We start from the raw sequence: 22997 nt of genomic DNA on the forward strand, positions 1-22997 counted from the left end.
CCTTAAAATATTTTTCGCACCATGGCCTCAAAGCCCAGCAAGTGTATGATCACCCCAACCCTCCCCAAATCACCCTCCCCTCCCCTCGAGTGTCTTACTCTTCACTTAACAGCTGACATAATTTCCAAAATTAGTTGCTGCTTAACAAGGATTTTGACAGAGTTTTGACAGGTTGGGGGAGAAAGTCAGGCCTGTCCAAGACCTCCATTCTATCAAATGATCTTGGACTAATTAAAACAGCTTTCTTTCCTCGCAGCTTTTGTTCTTTATTCCCATGTCCCTATTATTTGGATGAGATGAACTGAAATGATTCTGGATAGGATTGTGATCATTAACACTTGCACTGTCTTTTGTGTATAAAATGAACTTTTCCATCAGTTCAGTTCAGTCCTTTCAAGCAGCCAGATGTTTCTTGGGTCACTGGCAGCCATTGACCTTGCCACCTTTCTTAAGGATAACACATTCTTCCATGAACCAGAAAGAGGGGTGAAAATGAAGTGTAGCTGAACAAGAGAAGGCAAAAAAATGCAGCATCTTCTTGTTTGTGGTCTGTCACTTTGACTAATCCAATTAAAAAGAATTAATAAATAAGCAATGTCCCTAATGAGATTCTGAGTAAGCTAGTGTACTGCGTGATGGGAGGAGAAAAGGAAAGGATTGGGTTAAAGACGCTGCAAACAAACGGCCTTTAAATAGAAGGCCTCCCTTTGTGCTGTCTTTGCTTCTCTGTCATTCTTTCATCAGAGGCAAAGAGGAGACCCAAATGAGACATAATAAGAACCAAGCGATCAAGCACTGAGTGTGAAATTAAAAGAAACATCTTCATTTCCATAGGTGTTCACCTGGACTTTCAGTGGGAGTGTGGCTCAAGGGTGACCATGTGTGTTAAGATGTAAAAGAGGGATTCAGCTCAGATAATATTTTGTTATATGGCAGGTCAGCACTTCAATGTCTTTTTTTAAACTCTGGATTACATTTCATCCAAAAATAAAAAATATAAAGGGAAAAAAGTTTATTACTCATCTTTAATTAGTTAAATAAATAAATGGTTGAACAAAAATATTATTTTTTATATTCTTAAAACAATAAAAATATAAAAGTAGTGATAAAAAAAAAAAGTTTTTCATCACACAGTTATTCAGTAATTAAAAACAATCATTTTATTAATTAAATGGGAACAGATACACCATTGGTATGCTTCATTCTGAAACTATAGATAATGTATACTGCTCTAACAAATGTGTAAATGCATTTATCATAAACTATGTTAAGACCCAAAAGAAGAGGTTGGCTGTCCTCTTATGAAGCCTACGTTATGGGGTCAGAGCTCCCATTTCTGTTGCATATGAGAAACATCAACGACAAACGAAACTGAAAGCATAATGAAAACCCACCACTCGTTTGAACTGCGCAGCGCTTCGAATGTAGAGTCTGGTTTATACTCGCTGTGTCAACAGAAGCGTGAAAGTGCGCACAGCTAAAATTAGGAAATTGGTGGTTTCTATGGATGATTTTCAAGCTAAAGTAAAGTAAAAGACCGCTTCCTAAACCAGAGAAGGTGAACATGTTGGTATTCATGTGGGGAAGAAACATGCAAGCATCACCGACAGCAAGTTTAGTTTAAATTTTCTTTTTGTTTTCATTCATCTTTGCTGTTTACCTCACGTTACACTATGGAGGCTGTCTTTTATTTTATTTTTTTTATTTGATTCCTCAGTGTTAGCTAAACATTCTGTAATTTATTAGTCAGTATATAATACAGCATGTGCCATGCCTCATCATATTCGTTTTTGTTAATAAACATTTTATTAGCTAGTTTGTCATTGTATCTTAATGTTTTATTGTTGTTGTGCTTTTTAATTATGAATAACAATGAATCAATCTTTTGTTTTAGTCTTAAAAAGTGAAAGGTACGTGTAGATGTATGTAAGCAAAACAGACAATTATCCTTTCTTGTAAAACGTGACAAGATTGCGAATTCACACCCAAAGCCCGGCTTATAACACAGCAAATGTGGAACTACCATTCACAAAAATCAAATCACAAATAATACTGATGAAAAAGAACGGGCTGAATGTTAATGACTTTCATTTCCATAAAACTATAAACTATGATAAAAGCATACATTGATTAATCCCATGTTAAATCCCATGTTAAAAAAAAATAATAATAATTGCAACCAAATCATGTGCTCGTTGCAAAAGAGTGACCAGTGGAAAGAATGAGTCTGGAGTCCTGTGCAACCTTAAAATTTTCTATAAATTTCATTAATTTTAATGCCACTTCATTACACTGAAATGTGAAGTTCAGTTCTTTATTCTATTCTACTTCAATTAAATCTCAGTTCAATTCTGAATGGTGCAAGCCCTGCTAAATAATAATATGTGGCACATAAATCATCTCAAAAAATGTTGTGCTCTACCCAGGGGGGAAAAAATTAATAACACAAAACATCCTGGTAAGAACCTACAACATAGGTATTTATCAAGATAAAAACAGTTCAAGTTTTGGAGACACTTGCGTTCTGCCCCTCCGTCTTGCTGTTTTTGAATGTAAGGCTGTGTCCTCCCTGAACTATAAGGAATCCTCAATGATGATGATAACACTTTGGCAAACAGAATGTTTTAGCTACATGACTAATCTCATGTAAACAGTGTCTTCAGCATAGCAAAGTTACTCATCTCAATAAATCATGATTTTAAAGAAAGTAAGTCACAACTGAACTGAATTAAACTTGTAACTTGCATTAGGAAAAAGAGCCCTGTGATAAATGACACAATGTTCTTGTGGACAGAAGTTTAGAAACGATAACTCCCCCGCCACCCAAGACGAAAGAAAGTTCACAACCGAGCTGTGATCTATAAGTCTCCCAGACAGAGGCTCTCCCGGCTAGAGCAAAGGCGCGAGCTTGTGCTGAATTATGAAAAAGGCTTGCTCCGGGGGACGCAGAAGTTGGCCATGATCAAGCTTTTGTGTTATATTAATTGTGCCGCTATGACATGACTCTGAACTTTTATTTGGACTTCAGCATCTTTTACAAATAAACTGTCAGAACCTTATGAAGTTTACATGAAGCCAGCAATTAAAGCTCTCCCAGGGCTGTCATTTGTATTCGAGCATTTATAACTAGTCGAGCGGTGCTGATGAGTCCTTCTGTGAAATATGCTGACTCCACATCTCGTGGCAAAGCGCTTCTTGGACTCAAAGAAATACATCGTAAATCTGCATAAATAAATAATTCACACAGAGGGGCGAAAGGGAGCATGTATGACAGCTCCTGAGGGAAAGTTTCCCAATTTGCAGTTGTGGGAAATCTGACAGATAGAGTCGCATTGAGACATTTGTCCTGAGGGGACGTGCGGGACAAATGACATCCGGATATTTCAGCTAAAGTGCAGTGGGATTACAACCCTAAGCGAGATCCTGAGCTCTCCGCTATTAGAAAGATTGACAGAGGGAGAGGAAGTGATTGAGAGAGACAAAAAAAAGAGAGGCGACCTACAAACTGAGCCATCTTTGGCAGTGAGCTTCAATTACCTCTATTCACTGGTAATGCACAACATGTGAAGAAAGACAAACAAGCTTCCTATTGCTCCTTTAACCCTTGTCTATCTATATCCATGTGGATCATGTTTACATATCTCATAGAAATCAAGGGCATGACAAAAGTGTCATGCTGCCGAAGGACTGCTTATGCAATTTTGGCATGTGACCACACAAAGATTTTATACATTTATGAGGGAAGCCTGAAAAATAATGGTAAAATGTTGGTTTTTAGATCAATCCACAGTGGAACTGATTTCAGGACATTTCTTGAACCAAATTATTTTCTAAGGCTTTTCTGATTTGTGGTTTGCATCAGTTGCGATGCCAATGCCAATCAAAAATATTCAAACTACATGACTTTATATAAGAGCACAACATTTTTATGGAAAGTTAAAGGGGTTGTTTACCCACCCTGATTAACTATCCACCCTGGGATATTCTGAAAAATGTCTCCATGTTGTTTTGGACCCCATTGACATTTACTGTATTGGGGGGGGGGGGGGGGGGGGGGGGCATTTTAAAGAGGCACTCTTCAGAATTTTCCAAGAAAATAATACAGGATTGAACAGGCATGAGGGTGAGTAAATGACAACCATTTATAGATTTGGGTGAACTAACCCTTTAACAGAGGGCATTTGTCAGCATGTTTCCCCCTTTACGGTATCAAAGTTCATTTCATTGTTCATTATTACTTGCAAAACAGACAGTAGCAGATTATAAGCATGCAAATACAGTCACAGATGATTAATGACAGAGTTTTGATGACAGAGTTTTGATCTGGACCTTGAGGCAGTCTAGTGAAGGCCACACTATCACAGCGATTCGTTACACAAATGTACTGGCTTATTTTCATGTTCTGCATCAGTAAGCAACAAGTCTAGATGCATGACCAAAACAGAGCTGGAACATGGTGACATTTACACACATTTTTAATGTTTCCCGCAACTCTGTTCTCTAACTAAGCCGGTAATGACTTAATTTGCAGCCTCGTGAGGATGTGCACACACCATAGCAGTTACAAATCAACAATGTCATCCTAAATAAAATGTTTACGTCCTACCAGTCTTTACATAAAATGCTCCCAGTGCTGTAAAACAAATGAAAATTGTGTTTATATATCTTTTAATGTGAAGAAATAACCATTTATGAAGTGCCCTTGAGGAAAATGAAAATACTTTAAGCTTTTTGTTGATTTAAACTGTGAGGTTAAGAGAATGAATAAGGAGGTTCACATAACGCCGCTTGAAATTGCTCTCTAACTTAACCTTTTCTCTACCACTTACTTTCTTGTTGTTTTTAAAGTAAACATGAAGAATGTGTCTGATTCTATTAAGCTGCTTAAATCGATTGCTGAATGCCTCTTTACAAGTTATGCAAATGGCCAAAAATCAGACCAAATTAAAAGCGAGCAAATTACAACTTTGATTTCAATGAGTCTTCAAATTATCAAACAATATCTGAAATAACAGAATTTGAAAAGCCGAAATGATGTGCAGGTCCAAACAAGCTTCTATGTAGTGGAATACTAAGTACAGTCAAACATAATAACAGCAGAATGCACATGAAGTATGTGCTCCTCACACCTGGCTGTGTAAAGGGTTGCCATAAATATTTCTTTAATGTAGGTGTTAACTTCCATAATTACACTGCTCTACACAGTATGTTCCACCTGCATGAAACATCAAGGAGTTTAGTATAAATTCAGGTCACAAATGAGAGTGAATGAAAGAATGAATGAGTGAACGAACCACATCTGGATTTTTTCTCCTTGACAGTTCGGCAACAGGGGTTTGTTTTGCAAAGCTATTTGGTGGCATGAAAGCCAACTGTTGATTGAGCGCTCTATATTTTGACTGACACTGATACTTTAGTTAAGCCCACAAGGCTCTGCAGGGGTGTAAGACAATAACTTAAGGCCTTTCTCTCTATAAGGTTTACAGAATCCCACCTGTTTAGTGCTGCTGTGAGGGACTGCCATTCCCCCACTAAAGTTAAAGTGTGCTGTGTCTTCCTATGATTGTTCTCTAGATCTCATTTCATTTAAGAAAATGTATATGCTCTTCAAAAATATGTGGTGTCAGACAGCAGAATAACTGAAAAAAATGAATCTGAGGGAAAGTTGGATCGCTCAGCAGCATTCCTCACCGAAGAATCCATTTCCTCTGAGATGTTGAGGCCATTTTAGACATCTACCGTACGTTTCTGAATGTGTCAAAACAGGCAATATGTTTTGCATCTGAACCATGTGATATTTAATTTCACACTTTAAATTAAGTCATTCCATCTAGCTATTAGCTGTGGCATTAAAATAATTCGGAGTTCGCAGTTGTTTTGTTAAACCTTTGCAGTTGTAATGATGAAAAAGATACGATGATGCAAAGCATGTGTAATTCTTTTGTTATAGAGAAAAAGGAGTGGTGAATCTTATTGAATCCAGAGCCTCAGACCCAGAGACACCGGACCTCTTTGTTCTTTTATATTGATTGCTCCAATCAGCACAGGAAAAAATAAATAAATAAAAAAATGCCGCATGCCCTAAGGTTCGAAGAGAAGATGGTGAGCAAAATTATATCTGAAGAACTTTGAAGTTGCTCAACCACACTGTCAGCCTTCTATCCTCTTTTCTTGCTCCACTTTTTTAGTCTCTCTCTTTCGCTCTCGCAGTCTTCCATTTTTATTTTACTGCTTCCAGACACATGGAATGGTATAATTTAAACCACCCCCCAAAAAAAGACACAGAAGCATAAATAATTGAATAAAACAGGGAGTGGTTTTTCAGAAATACACCAGCAAATTACTCAGGAATATATTTTTCTTCCCCCGATCTATTCGGAAGAACATAGATCCTGGTGTGGGGGAGAAGGCGATTAATTACTCCCTGACTAGTGGATGCTGAGCAGGCATAAGCCTAGATGAATGAAAGGTAGTCTTTGAGGCATTATATGGTAAGGATTCACATCCAGTTTCTGTCACAATTGATAGAGAAGAAGCATTAATGGATCATTTCATGCAACCTCAGAAATCTGTTAATATAAAGAGAACTTACACTTATACTGCTGTCACCTGTTGACGACACTGGATATACTGTCCAGCCAAGCTCTGCGGTCGCTGTGGTGGAGTCCATCAACATTTCTGTGGAAATAGGAGGAAACATAAAAAGGTTAAACAGGATATGTCCAGGTCATGTTTTGTACAACGTCCAACGTCTTTGAGTTCATTCACAGATTTCAGCCAAAAAACTCTAGTAATCTATCATTTATCTTCAATAAACGGAGCGAGGGAACTTGCTACTGTTGTCTCCAGCATTTCCAAGAGGTTCCTAAATAACAAGTAAACTCAGATCACTTTTTATCCTCAGTCTTTGCCTAAGGAAATGCTGGGGAAGTATAATAAGCTATGAATATTTCATACATTTTTATGCATTAACATCATTCTTTATCCAGACATTTATAGAGGCTTGCGATACCACTTAACCAACTGCTCCATAAAATACTATCAACACATTTGACACGAATCAGCCTTAAATCTGATTCGATATTATAGCCGTCTCCAGTAGTAAGGATGAAAAATGCTGTAAAAATCTAAAAGGGAGCATGAAATAGTGGGTTCTGCTTCCCTGCTGTGTGATTCAGCCAAGATATTTTAGAGACAACAGCCCACTATCTGGCTTCACCGCTGCAGAGGTTATATGGGGGTACAGGATATAGGTCAGCAGTTGGACAACGATGCGATAACCACTAGAGACACTTTCAATAATGATATGGCTGCATATTGATACTGGGAATAGCTAATCTTTCACAGACTTTCATATGCTACTGCAGGGGAATGTGCATGGATATCCACAAATATGCACATTGGATCGTTCTAGCCATGGAAGAAGCGACATTTGTGTTCAGACTGACTTCTCTTATCACAGTACACAATTTGGGTCACCATTTATGGGTGTACAGAATGTGAAACCACTTTAAAAAGTCAGTATTTTCATGCAGAAGGGAATTTGGTGTGCTCATATTGCGTGCATATTTGAAAGCTGGTTTAAAACATATTGTAGTTGGGTTTTCAATTATTGTGACTAAAGTAGAATTTTGCTGCCTCCCAATATTTTTTAGATGGGAAAAAAAATTTAGATAGTGTGCTTGTCGCTGCTGCTAAATCCACACATTTTTATACATAAATCTAATAATGTGAAAAAGCAGTTATGAACTCGCCAAACAGGTGCAGCACTGCCTCTTATCAATATTCAGCATGGATATAATGGCTTTTAAATCAGTTCTCACTCACAGAGCTCCTTAAATAGCCCTCTATGCACATCAAAAATTCATACACTCTTCTCACCTAGATAAAACATTCATATTCTACAGTTTGTAGAAATATAGGGACATGCATTTTATGAAGAGCAGATTTTAGAGGCACTGAAAACGGAATGATTATAATCAGATGAAAGATGACCATTTGCTTCAGCAGAAATCAGCCCCATAACCATTCTTTCAGTTATTCAAGCTGCTCATTGTCAGGTCAGACCTTCAACTAACAAGATTAGCCAGGCTTTCACCCACTATTTCTGTGCTAAGACTGCTAGGTTGGGGATAAAATATAGTTACTGGAGGCCAGTTACTCTACTTCTGCTGATTAGTTGGTGTTAAAGAACATCAAGTAATTGGGGTCAAAGAGAACACATTTTGCTGTCTGGGGTCCTCAGAGGCACAGGGATGATAGTTCTCAGTTCAGATTGGCCGTCAGTCATCCCATGTGAATAATTCATGTTATCACATTGATGGCTTAATTAATTTCCTCTAGTAATTAGAGTAAGACTAAGTTGTTGAACTTTTGGAAGGAATTAGATAAAGGAGCTTGATAGAAATGGAGGAAGTTTGGATTTTATCACAGTCTAACGCAGCTGTTCCAACTTCCTTTTACAAGCATCAGCGTACAAAACGTCTTTCAGAGGCTCAGCTTGAGGCCAACATAATTACTAGTCTTAGCTATTGGAAATACTTATTCATTTACAGAATTTTCATTAATCTTGCATTAGGCTATTTGATCATTTTAAATGTGCTTTTGAATGCTGGTTGCAATTAAGATGAGGCCTTGAAAACGACAGCAATTTCGAAGGAAAACAGTAAGCATACCGTTTGAGGCTGTGCTAAGGAATGCAGCTTTTTGGGCATGTCTTTATACTTCAGATTCCCTGATTCCCTGAGTCTGAATCATATTCCAGGAAAAACCAAAGCATTTAATGAACAAACTACACATGGGTCCAGTTTATTTTAAAAGGACATAGTCCATCTCAAAGCTAAATTACTTTTGATTACCACTAAACCTAAAATTTATACTAAGACTCATGAAAATTAGTCTGCATGTCCATTCATAACAACCAAAAATGGTGGTCAGTTTTCAGAGGTACACAGAAGAAATCAAAATGCAATAAACAAAGGAATTGAAAAAAGTGAATTTCCTAACCTCATGCCATACTTGTGGGCATGTGGTTCTTTATGAAGCATCGTGAGTGCATTGATAAGCAGTGAGGTAAACGTTCTTTCCCTTTCATATGCTCCTGTGCTTTATAAGCTCCTGCTTTTCGCAGTCTGGAAGAGTGATGCACTGCCTGTCCTCTACCCTGCGATGGATAACCCTCCCAACCAGAAGCCTCTGCTTACGCAGAGCCAAGCTAGAGATTTACGACTCCCTGCAGTTACGACCGTACTTCACTGTTACGTCTTGCTTCCAGCTCTTCATTTTCTGTGACGAGGTAAACCAGAGGGGACTGTTGGCTCCACGGGATTCTCTTGTGGACTTTTTGAAGAGAGTAGTGATGTGGCACCATGAGGACTGAATGTGTTTACACTCACACCATGTCTGGAGGTGACAACACATTCCAACCCGGGCCTCTGAATTTGAGTCATTGCACAGTGATATCTCAGCCATTGTAAGACCCAGGAGGACACGTGAGTTTAAGCTTTTCAACAGGATTGATTTTTTTGGAACCGTGCATTTCCCCACTGTGAATATGTGATGGTGGGAGGAGCTTTCTGACAGCATAGTGAGAGATCTTCTCATATTATGATGGAGTTCAATACCTTTTGCTCATACTTTTTGCTCATATTAGTGATGTTTTACCAGAGTTTGTGGTCCAAATGTAATGCAATAAGAAAAAAACAACGACGTGTACTGCAGAAGAACTGAAAAACAAATGACTCTCGTGAACCTCGTGATTGTTTATTCTGTGTCTTTTTACAAAGCATTCTGTTGCAGCTGAATAACATGAGCAAAAATCAGCAGCCTACAGAATACTTAGGCCTACAAGAGGAACTTTTTCTTTTTATTTTGAATTATGTTGCATATGAATAGGATGTGAACTAATATTAATTTTAAAAAATATTAAAGTGTTAAAAACAAGTAAACAGTCAGTAATAAAATTGGAACAATCAAATCAATTAGCAATAGCATAAATAAATACAACTGAACCAAATTTCAGTTACAGAAACAGTAATTAAAGGTTTAAAAACTGCATAATTTCCTTTTCATAAATAAAATATAGATAAATTCATTAAAATCATTAAATATATTCAGTCAAGAAGGTCCCTGAATGGTTTTCTTTTGTTCTTTGATTATAATTCTTTGATTTTTTGATTAACATTAACAAGTTATTTCTGTTCCTGTACTTAAAACACTTTTTTAAATGCGAACGCAGAAATCGGTAAGCAGAATCGAAATGCACACCTTTTATCGAATACACAGTTCTTGGAAATTTGGAACCGGTTTTCGATACCCAACCCTAACTCAAACAAAGAGTTTCTGAATCAGAATCCAATCAAATCATGCATATGTATTGATAACCCAAGCCTTGTTTTTCCTGGGTTTTAGGGCACAATGGCATTTCATTTGAAGGTTAGATAGGCCAGTTGTTCACCGCAAGGCTGTAAACAAAAGCAGTCTCTGAACACCAGGTTACGTTAATTGATAGGAAACAGGATCCTTTCAGACCAGGGATTACCACAGGGTAAATTGATTGGTCAGCAGCTATGCTCCTGAGCCAGAAAAAAATGGCACCTGTTAAAATCCCTACTTTTAAAAAGGCCACAGAAGGTTATTTGGGGAACACTGCCGTGTAAAATGGCTACATGGATCATTAACAGGAGGTCTGTTTATTTGGGGAGGCGATTAAGGTTTGAGCTGTAGACAGCAGAATGCCACACACACACACACACACACTGTTGTTGCACAGGCACTGGACTCTGTACCCACTTCACACAGTCATAGTTACACATTCAGTGACCTTGAATCTGGACCTGTTTACAAATTTGCATCAAGAAATGTTGACTTGGAATGATAAATGGCAAGCCTTTGGATGATAATTATATTTCATAAAAATCTCTAATATCTCTAATACCTGTGTATGTCTGTGTCTGATTTTATATACAGTACTCTCCGGAGAATGCTTCCGGAGAAACTGTCTGGGCTGACTCTAACTCGATTACGTGGGTGGGCTAGTTATGACAGAAGACTAAGGTATCGTTATTCTAAAACTTGCAGAGGTGGATATGCAGAGACTGACTGAACTGTTTTGGCAGTGAATGCCTAACAAACCTCCCCTCGCCCTTGGATAGCACATGGCAGTGCTTCAAACAAGCAATGGCTTCCAAATAGGTCAAAATTCACATCAGTGACTCACAACCAGCACCTAGAAGCACTGATAGAACTACTGGTAGCAAATAAGGCTCAATTTGTTCATTTTAGTAAATAAAATAAATATACCAATCTTGGTTAATGTTAAATTATACATACCACCATTCAAAAGAATCAATTATTTTTATTTATTTTTTTGGAAATTAATCCTTTATTAGTACTACTAGATATTAATTAGTACTACTTACTGTATGTTTATTTTAACCATAGTCTTAACTAATGAACTCTATTGTAAAGTGTTACAAAGCACTTTGGAAACTAATACCACACTGATTCCCAACATGCCTTATTATTCTGACACAAAATAAAGGCTAATGTTTAAGATTTTCCCACCGCAATTTAAAATTAAGAAAACTAAGAGTAACTGCTCTATTTACCAGTTTGTCTTAATAAAGAGGAGTACGGTGTAAGATTTGCACATCCTTTAATATCAAAATGTTTCTCATTAGCAGCAGCAGTACTGGCACAGAAACAGGCCTGTAACTCCAGGCACATGCACCAGCACAGATTAGAGAAGTCATCTCACTATGCAACCATTTGTTCTTCACGGGCATGTAACCTCACGCTGTTCTCACCAAGACACACCTGAAAAATTTAAGCTAGTTGGGTCAGGAACACATTAGATTTGAAACAAGTTGTTAGGGCATGTGACCGATAACCACATTTCTGTTGCTGCTATTCAGCCCAATCAAATACTTTCACATATATGTGACCCTGGACCACAAAACCAGTCTCAAGTCGCTGGGGTATATTTGTATCAAAGCTAAAAATACAGTGTGTGGGTCAAAATGATTGATTTTTCTTTAATGCCAAAAATCATTAGGATATTAAGTAAAGATCATGTTCGTTGAAGATATTTTGTAATTTACTACTGTAAATATATTAAAACTTAATTTTTGATTAGTAATATGCATTGCTAAGATCTCAATATTTATTTATTTATTTTTTGCACCCTCAGATTCCCGATTTTTCAATAGTTGTATCTTGGCCAAATATTGTCCTATCCTAACAAACCATACATCAATGGAAAGCTCTTCAGATTATGTATAAAAAAATTTACCCTTATGACTGGTTTTGTGGTCCAGGGTCACATATGACAAGAAACCACAGAAAAGGTAATTAAAGCAGAATCGATGCAACACTAGGATCCGGCTGCAATTTAGCAAAGGGGTCCGGAGAAACCATTTTATCTGAGTGGCATGTGTACGTGATAATGACGTTCATATGTCACGTTGAAGGGCAGAGGCCCCAGCGGTTGGAATGATGAGTGAGCTTTGCTCCACAGCTCTGAGATCCCCCTAGCCATCCAGAAATCTTTCAGCACAACAAGGGTCAATTAGGTGGAGCGCGTATAACCGCCGCATTACAGAATAGCTTTGTATGGTAATTGAGTCCGTATGCCAGAGCATACGGCACCCATAACGTGCATGAGAGCGAGGCTTTAATCCAGGAAGGTGGCAGATACCCAAACCCCACCAGCATTACTTCAGGGGATTGAGAAGAAGAAACCAGAATCTGCCTGACTTTAGATAGATCCACAGAGAGGTCTCGCTCTCACAAGAAGATTTATGAATGCTCTGGGATTACCGTCGGGCTACTAAATGCTGAATTTAGGGGTTAGATGATGATGATGAAGTTGATGTAGGGAAGTGCAGAGTGATGTGACAGGGCAGGCAGAATTAAAAATTGGACTCAGCCAACAGAGAGTATCAGTGTGTTTCAGAGGAAGAGGAAGCGGGTGGCTGATTTTGGCAGCACGCGGTTCCTTGTGAAATATGCTACCACACAGTCGGCGGAGCGTTCCTGACTGCTCGACACAATGATGTAGCTCTGAATTCCCAGGGTTCAACACGGGACGGCTACAGTAATTCTTCGTCCTTACACAGCCGACTAGCACATCATTCAAGACGCTAAGGGTTGAAAAAGAGTTATAGCAATATAGAAAGTCGGGAAAACACTGCACACTTTTTATCTCACACACATTGACAAACGGCTCCACACACACACACACACACACACACACACACACACACACACACACACACACACACACACACACACACACACACACACACACACACACACACACACACACACACACACACACACACACACACACACGCACACACACTCTCTCTAAACAAGTGAGATGTCCTTGGCTACTCTCTAATTTGTTTGTCTCAAGGCCAGTCCCTCAAATCAATCCCAGCGCCTCTTTAGCAGCGTGTTTAAATGGGTTGATGTTTCTTCTGTGAAAAGCTTAATTATTTACTTTGAATGTGCCTCACAAGGGGACCACAAAATGGTAATTGCAAGCTGCACTCGCACTCGCTCTTTCCCTTCTTCAAGCCTTTTTGCCTGTAAGGATCCGGCTTCAGATGATTGGCTGTGTCTGACAACACGATGGAGAGAGCTGACAGACGAACTGCCTTTCCAACCGATCACTATTCCAAAGCACAAATGCTGGACCTTACATCATGTTGGATTACAAAATCCTGTTCTTCCTGCCAACCGTTTAAGTGCTGTGGTCTTTCCATGTATCGGAATATGTTTTTACCGTTAAGGAGGCTAGATGGTGTGCCGCCAACTTGTGAGATGCTGAGGGCTAATGTGTTTTGGTTTTCAAAGAACACCGTATTTAAAAACCATTACAGCTGCTGCAATGTAAATCAAGTGTCAGAAATAAATCATTCTACAGTTTGGTTACATAAATATACTAATGTGAGCAGGAAGATTTTGATTTGAAAGGCTGCATAAGGAATTGAAATCAAATTGAAAATGTGATTATTAAACCACAAAAGGTTAAGATTTTTACATTAAGAGTGAAAAAAATCTGCATGTGCCAGTTTTACTTTATTTCCACAGTCGCATATTTTGTTTGCATTTTTGTGGACAGATAAGTGTATTAAAACTTTTTTTTCCAACTAAACACAAGACCTTCCATGAAAATAAAAGCTGGATGATTTAACATCAAGCAATGCCACTTGAAAGTACGACAGAATATAACAAATGTATTACGTTTGTAATTACTATACACATTTAAAAAAAAAAAAAAATCTTTTTTTTCCTTGGTGGCTAATCAGCAGCAATATGAGATGTTAAACGTTTATCTTATCGCAAATCAAATGATAATCACTCGTTATATGACTTTGTTCCAAATCTTGCAGCCCTATTTCTAACAGAGCACTGAAATTTCCAGGAATAGAGAGCATCCTCATTTGCAAGATTAATACCTTCTGACGGTGTTGCATCAGAGCAAAAACACCTGTGAGGGAAATAACATGGTAAAGAAGAATAAAAAAAATCTCTGCATCAGACTGACAGGTTTAGAAACATCATCAGTTGATGAAAACAATAATTGCATGCATACTACTCCTTGCCCACAGGCCATAGACCAAAGCAATGATGATTAAAAATGTGTACATTGTGCATGCATGAACACAAAGGAATCCAATTTGTCACAGCTGTGTGGTTTGGAGGTTTTGCTGATGCCTTTCTTCTAGTGAAGTGTGGTAGGGATATGCCTCTCCTGGGCTGCTTATACAGCGTAGGCGATCTGAAAAAGGGATGTATGCTCTTGTCTCGCTGACTATTGACCAGAGATGCATTATTTTCTGACTTAATCTACATTATGACAGCAGAATAGAGATACTGTACTACTGTATGCGTTTGGAGAAAGAGTTACTCCTAGGGACCTTTCTTCAGGTTGACCTATGAGCAAAGTAATGAATTCCAGTTGGATCTCTACCTCTTCGGTTTTATCTTTTGTTGTGAGTTGCATGCACTTTGAATAACCCCAACAGAGAGCACATAAAGATAATGCATCCAAGAGCCTCATTCCTCAGAGTGTCCTGCAATGAAAACCAACCATGACCCCATTTATTGTTGTGCAAAAGACAATCCCCAAATAAACCCTCTCTTTGTCCAAATGATTACATTAACCAGTCAATTCTGCTTGGTCATTAACCTGCCAAAACAATGATTTACTACCCATTTTATGAGCTTTAAGAGCATTTAAAACAATCAGCAAAATTTGCTAACATTCAGCGTAATTCTGTGCTGGAATCTTCTCATTGGTATGGGATTCCCAGGAACCTCTGTGAGTCCTCCATGTAAACCAAAAAAGCTTTCTTGGAAGTGGAAGCCACAGATGGGCCGCTCACGAACTGTCAGAAACAGACACTGCTCTACAACACCCTGTTATGTTCTAGAACCAACTGCAAATGGATAAATATTCATAAGATTGAAGCAGACGTGTGGCTACAGGATTCCTCTCTCGGATATCCTTGTGAATATTTAAATCTGGCCATAAGGGACCTTAGGCTTTCCTAGACTCGCAGGGTTAACCTCAAACAGGTTTGATCTCCTTCTGCTAGCTCTGGACAAGAGTTACACTGCTACGCATTAATGCATTAGGCAGATGCTTTTATCCAAAGTGACTCTCAGCACATTTAATACATTTTACCAGTGAACAGAATGCCTGATCTGCTAGCACCATGCTGTACTAGATGAACAATTACTGAGGCTGCAATGGCATATTAGAACTCATAATTGTCAGACATTTGGGATCATGCTAAATTATTGCTATAAAACACTCGAGTTTTCAATTACTGAGATAGCATAGTAAACATACTATAAAATCTAAAATGATTAGTCTGGGATCTATAATAACAAAAAGGCAGACAGAGGCAAGCTTGTATTTAAATAAAGAGGGTAAAGGTCAAATATTGATGCTGCTCTCACCTACACTGCATTTTAGCTGTATCATTAAACACTAAGAGTGAACAATTCACGTCATGCAGAATGAGACACCTCAGAAGACACTCCACTCCGACAGAGAGGAAGAACAGCACCATTCAAAACTGGAGGTTTGCTGTTTGAGTAGTCATGATGTCACAGCACCCTGAGGCTGGATACAGATGGTGTACACACAGACAATCTAACACATGCTAACTAGCCCTTCATAAATAAAAACTGTTAAATATGCAATGACCTTTCTCATTAAAACATGATTTCTATACAAAAAAAAAATAGAAAAGAAATTTTGCATTTTTCATAAGAAATATATGAAATTGACATTTAATCTCTTAATGAAAAAACATTTAGTGCTAATAATTAACACTCTAATTCAAAATACACCAAAAATCATTAACAGATGGAAATTTGGAACAGGATTTAAATTTGAGGGCAATTAGTACTCATTTTAAAGGATGTAAGGATGTAAGAACATGGTCTCAGCTCTGTTCTGATGAGGTGAGAAATATTGAGCTGTAAATGTTTAATGAATGCCAAATAAATAACTAATTTCTTCATATGCAGTAGTCTCATGTACCTGAGTGCCTTCAGTGACAGTCAAATAATGTAATCAGCTTGGTTGTACACTGAGCATTCTTGACCACTCTCTATTGCATGTTATTTGACCTAATATGAAATACTTAGCTTACTCAGTTTCTGATATAAGTCAATATCTTGCAGGCTTTCTTTTTAGCGGCCATGTGCGTGAGAAACTGTGTGTGGAGGGGACACTTCATTACCTTTCCCTCTTGTTCACATTAAAACCAGCAAATTGAACACAATGTTTTTCAACATGAACACGACGCTCCACCGAGTTTTGAAATATAATAGTTACAAAAGAACACACAAAATGGAACTAATGTGAGTCAGATTTTATTTTGCATTACTTACTTATGGAATACACTTATGTTTTGCATTAAACGTAGAAAATCACTGATGGTTGACTGAAAGGATCATTTTAAACAATCCAAAATCACACTGTTAATTAAGGATGCAAAATACTACCAAACTCTTCAAGGCCACAAACAACACTATCAAACAGAATATAGAAAGCAACCTAAAATATGAATTATGTTTAACCAAGTCCAATGAATTGGCATGGCAAAAAATAAAATAGCACAATGTACTACAAAGTAGAGCTGATTAAGAAGTCATGCACTGATTATTTTGAACATTCAGTGCGTGCTTGGATGGAGTCAGTGGCGTCTGTTTTCATTTAAAAAGGGTCATCATCACTAACCTTGGAGAAAAAAGATCCAAAGCCAAACATCAAGCAAACAATAAGGCTTCAGTCTAAAAATATGAATCAAGAAAAACATCCTGTGAACATATGTTCTGTTTACAGAGACACCACAGTTAACATTAACACCTAGCATATTTACCGCATGCTAATCAGCGTTGCAACTCAGCAAAGGTGTGACGAGAAGCCATTTAGAGCAACAGCTTTTACAGCCGATAAAGAAAAATTAAAAGTAGTGACCTGCTGGGCTGGATCACACCCTCAAATTACCCCCCTGAGTAATCCATAACCATCTCCTGAGTGCAAATTATTCAATCTGCTACAGTACAGAGTGTGCTGCTGACACTCAATATGTTCATAATGCCATGGCCTCATTAAAAAAAGCCTCTCTTTAATACCTGCAGCTGCGATTATGAACTTTTCCTAGTTAATGTCGATTCTCAGGGTTGATAATAGGTAATGGTTTCTTTTGACCTAGAGTGAGACCCATGAAAGACACAAGGGTAGATTTTCTTGTCAATACTTTGAGAAGGGACATGCACAGTGGCATTAAAAGCAGGTTTTAAGGGGTCTGACGTGATGAGATGATCTCCTGCCAGTCGATGGAGAGCTGTCTGCCAAAAACACACTTCATTGATATTTGTCAGCATGTAGGCCAGGGTTTCAATGTATAATCAATACAAAGCTTCTCCTTACTATCCGTAGTAGTCTCTATTAAACCCTAAATGGACATTAATAAAGAAAATATGGGCGTTACAAGCGTGATGAGGTGGCAGAAAATGGTAAAGGGGCTGTAAGAGAACAGAAACAGTGTTACATATAAGAACAATAGCCTGGAATGATTATTCTTGAGAGTTGACAGAAGCATTGCCTTTAAGCTGTTATCCAGACCATAGACTGATGTTTTTATCTTTTCGGGACTTTTTATGGGTGAACCATATCGGTTGCTGCTTTATCATGTTTCCTGATCCAAGGATTTTCCTGACCGCGGGTCATGTGACAAGAACCAACCAATGAGCTTCATCCTTTCCCATAACAACATTGAAAGCTCAGCCAAAATGAAGGAACAGCTGATCATAGTTGTACAGGGATAGCCATTTTTAAATAAATTTAGTAGCAGAGCTACTGCAAGTAATTTTTAGTGCTGCAAATCCATTTATACTTTGCTGAAACTTTCATGTCTTCATTAAGTTTTTCATTGAGTTTTTTATTCATTTTTAGGCGTGACATGTGAACAGCCCCTTACTCTTCACACCCATGATCCCCTTAACCAGGATCCCCCCACCAAGGGGTTTCACATTAAATGGAAAAAGGAAAACGAATGGAAAGAAAAAGTGCAGTCTTGCTGCGGATTCCAGTCCCAAGAGTTTTCTCGTCATCCCAGGATGAGTTATGGCTCGCTGTGGTCCTCTGGGAACTATAAACAAGAACCTCTGTGGCGGCCTCTACTGCAGGCCACATGCACTGGACCATTATGCATCTCCTAGCCCGCTGCACCACACAGACATCACAAGCCCTACCCAAAAACAATTCGGGAAAATGCCAGACAAAAAGTGCTTCAGGTCATTAGATTGACCTGTTACGCCACTCTGGAAGGAAACTAGCTTTAGTTTTACTTAGATACTTGAGCCAAATGACTTAAGAGTTTAAACCCATCGAGGACTCTAATATAGGCCTATGTCTAGCCCTAATTCAGTGCTTGCGGAACAGAAGTGAGGAAAGAGGCCCACGAGTGTTCAAGATTTCTGGGATGGATCTCAGTGCAGCTGCGGAGAGGGAAGCACAATATAGGGCAGCAAATTTATCAGGAACTTTCCTCGCAAGCCCTTAACTGATGAGTCTCGGTCCATAAACTCCCTCCGACGGAATTACTTACAGATGAGATGCACGCCATCCATGTGAAATTCGAGCTTCACACAAATGTTGCAACATCACAGAAGCGTCATCCAACACAAACCATGCTTGTATTTCTTTAATTACTTTGGATTCGCAACATACTGAACCGGGAATGAAGAAAAAATCTTCCAGATAAAGAGAACGCCACTTGATCTTCAAATCCTAGACAGTTAAAAGACCATCAGACATCAGTGAATCTAATCAGCTGTACAACTGATGGGCCTCATTTCTTATCTAATGGTATGAATCAAGAGTTAAGCCCTCAAACATTTCTTGCACAGAGATACCTCCATAATTTAGGATCTGTGTGGGCTGGAGCTCCTGTGATGAAGGGGTCAGGCAAGTACACTTGGATTTCAGTGCTTCTAAGCGATCAAGTTGACGGAGGCTTTCAGGACGGAGCTCACTCCCTCTACTGCTGGAGGAGTACAGCTCAACAGCTAATTCAGAGGGCAGACATAAGCCTAGGCAACCTTGAAAGTGGTATAATATTGCAAGCTGACAGAGAGCCATGCAAACAAAACAGGGGCTCAAAATACTGGGGTAATTGATCACCAGGAAGGGCAAGGGTAAGAAGTTTCCCCTGAGCAGAAACAGGCACAAGCCTGTCCGTCAAGCCACTCTGTCACCTGAAATTATCCAATTAAAGAGTTAGCACAGGACAGACTTAGTATTTGACTTTAAAACACACATAAATGTTTGCTTAAGATCTATGTAATGCGCAGACAGATGGCTTGTTTAAAGTCTGGAGTCTATGTTCTTTTTGTTCTGACGCTTGCATGTCCAATGGCCCCTCGTTCACATTCCTCAATGTTTGCTCTCGGTCGATTACAGTCACTTAAGTTGATTTAGAGGTTTGGTTTGCTTATCTAGCAAAAAGCATAAAGAGATTTGTGTTTTGACTGGTAAAGAGACCTTTAGATGCATCGTTTCAACGGTTAGCATTAAGCGCTTAAACCAACAAGTAGTCTAATGTCTAACTATTAAATCTTGTGTTAACTTTAAAGACTATCATGCAAATGATAAAAACGTGCCAGAAAACATTGATTAAGCAATAGAACAGTGTGCATATTTATTGGGCAGTATATTTCTTTTTACACCCTCTTCTGCTAATGAAAGATGGGCTATAATAAAAGTGTCAGTAAAGTCTGGCAATAAAAAAATGGCTAGCAGAGTCATCCAGCATTGTTTTGGTAAAGCTAAGCAGCACTATCAAATAAGGTGCTTTATCAGAGACAAAGCAGAGGCTATCTGGGTACACAGTCTGCTACAATTGCCAAGTTGAAGAAAGAGATACCGTTTTCAAACCTGTTTAACTACATTCCACAAAACAATACAGCCATTAAGGGGAAACAAAGTAAAAAAAAAAAAAATTTTGTATATTCAAAACAAATCTAACCATGACAGCACTTGTGATACATAATTTAGCTTTATGATTTCTTTCTCTGAGTTAGAATTTTTTGTACTGTTTGAAATGAATGAGCGCTTATCACAGTCACAATCAAATGTGCTGCAGTAGGCATATACTGAATAAAGTGCGGCTTTAAATGGCTCATATGATGCGATTTCAAATTTTCCTTTCTCTTTGGAGTGTTACAAGCTCTTGGTGAATAAAGATCTGTGAAGTTGCAAAGACTAAAGTCTCAAATCCAAAGAGATATCCTTTATAAAAGTTGAGACTCATCCACTCCCCCCTGAAACGGCTCATTCTGACATGCCCCCACATCTCTATGTCAGTATGTGGGAATATTTGCATAATGCTGCCCAGATGTTCACGCAACGAAAGAAGGCATACCTTTTATTCTCGTTGTAGTATTGTTGTTGCCGCCGCCATGTCGTATAGACGCTGTGTGTTTCACTGTGAAAGCGAAACTACTTTGTTTGGCCTTCCAAAAGAGGACGATATCCACTTCGTCATGCCTGGAGCTGAACCGTGCTGGTCACTGAGGAAATACATCAACTTTGCACTGTGGATCTCAGAATCGGCTTTCACCGTGGACGAAGCAGCGTCCAGCCCGGGGTTGTCACATGTGGTTGCTGCAAGACCAAGGTACGCTCCTTCGTAGAATCCGCCTGCCGCACTTTTCTCAAGCCGCCTGCCTCTGCTTGCTCAAGCCGGGCGCAGCTCACTCTAGACTGCGGCTCACTCTAGGCCTCCGGCCTCTGCTCACTCAAGGCCATGGTATGTGACGCTGTTTCGTTGAGAAAGGGAAACTACTTTGTTTTTGCTTTTCAAAAGAAAACACGACTAGAAATCATGTTTATATCATGTTTATAATGGGTTTTATGTTTTTGTCTCGTCACTCCAGCTGGACAGGACATCAAAATATGTTAAGAGGCGTAACATTTCTGTCACAAGCTTGAAGCATTCGGCCAATCACAACGTGCTGGATAGCTGGCCAATCACAGCACACCTCGCTTTTCAGAGAGATGAGCCTTGTGAAAATCGATGCATTTCAGAAGGCGGGGCATAGAGGAGAAACAATAATGTACAGTATGCGGAAAATAATGTGTTTTTTTAATCTTAAACCGCATTAACACATTTCATTACAGCAAATACACAAAATAATGTTATTTTTAACAGCATCATATGACCCCATTAAAACCAAGGTGATTGTATAGTAGATTTATAGGTAACATTTCACTGCCAAAACTACTTTACAGTTATTGCTTATGACAATTGGCTATTTCTGCCAACATATGAACATCTATACATATATATATATATATATATATATATATATATATATATATATATATATAGATCATATATATATATAGTCTATATATATATATATATATATATATATATATATATATAGTATATATATATATATATATATACTGCCCATCCAAAAAAAAAAAGTCACCACCTGGATTTAACTAAGCAAATAGTTAAGACCCTCCCACTGGATAATTACTGCATGGATGATTATGTTGTGTGCCCAAAGAATGAGGTCAGCTGACTACCTGAATATACTGAATGACCAGGTTATTCCATCAATTAATTTTTTCTTCCCTGATGGCAAGGGCATATTCCAAGATGACAATGTCAGGATTCATCGGGCTCAAATTGTGAAAGAGTGATTCAGTGAGCATGCAACATCATTTTTACACATGGATTGGCCTCCACAGAGTCCAGAATCAGACATTTACTCCAATGAGAATCTTTTGGATGTGCTGGAGAAGACTTTGCGCAGTGGTCTGACTTTTCCATCATCAATACATGATCCTGGCGAAAAATTAATGCAACTCTGGACGGGAATAAATGTTGTGACATTGCAGAAGCTTATCGAAATGATGGCATGGCGAATGCGTGTCATAATCAAAGCTAAAGGCGATCCAACAAAATATTAGAGTGTGTGACTTTTTTTTGGATGGGCAGTTTTTATCACTAGCGATTTCATTATATATGTGTATTATATGTATATAATATTTATATATATATATATATATATATATATATATATATACACACACACAGCCATTTTTCATCTGGCTTTTCAACACTCAATGTGTCAAGCTCCACCTGAGAGGCAAATTTAGTAGAAAAGACTATTGTTCTATATTGTGGCACATTCCTATATCCACAGAGCATCAGACAATACCACACAAGTGGAGGAGCATTCTCTATGTTTCTAAAGAACACAGGGGTATGGCTCTGCAGCCTTTTAAAGACATAGTCATTCCTTAAAAAAGTCTTCAATGCCAACATTCACTGAAAGTGACAGAGACAGGAAGCAAGCAAGTAAAAAAAAAAAAACTTTAATGTGTGTGTGAGAGAGCACTGGAGTGTAAAGATCACTTTCATTTTAAATTTGCAATCTTCTTTTTT

General features: G+C 38.4%; 1 protein-coding gene across 4 annotated transcripts in view; it reads right to left on the reverse strand.

The window, feature by feature from the left end:
- LOC109072068 (ephrin type-B receptor 2) overlaps window positions 1-22997 on the reverse strand; it is a 145314-nt gene that overhangs the window by 73937 nt on the left and 48380 nt on the right. For all 4 annotated transcript variants that reach the window (XM_042734029.1, XM_042734028.1, XM_042734031.1 and 1 more), the window contains exon 2: window positions 6593-6678. In XM_042734029.1, coding sequence (XP_042589963.1) covers window positions 6593-6678 — 86 coding nt within the window. The remainder of the gene's footprint in view (window positions 1-6592; window positions 6679-22997) is intronic.

This window comes from Cyprinus carpio, chromosome B11 (assembly GCF_018340385.1).
Source record: "Cyprinus carpio isolate SPL01 chromosome B11, ASM1834038v1, whole genome shotgun sequence".
NCBI classification, from domain to species: domain Eukaryota; kingdom Metazoa; phylum Chordata; class Actinopteri; order Cypriniformes; family Cyprinidae; genus Cyprinus; species Cyprinus carpio.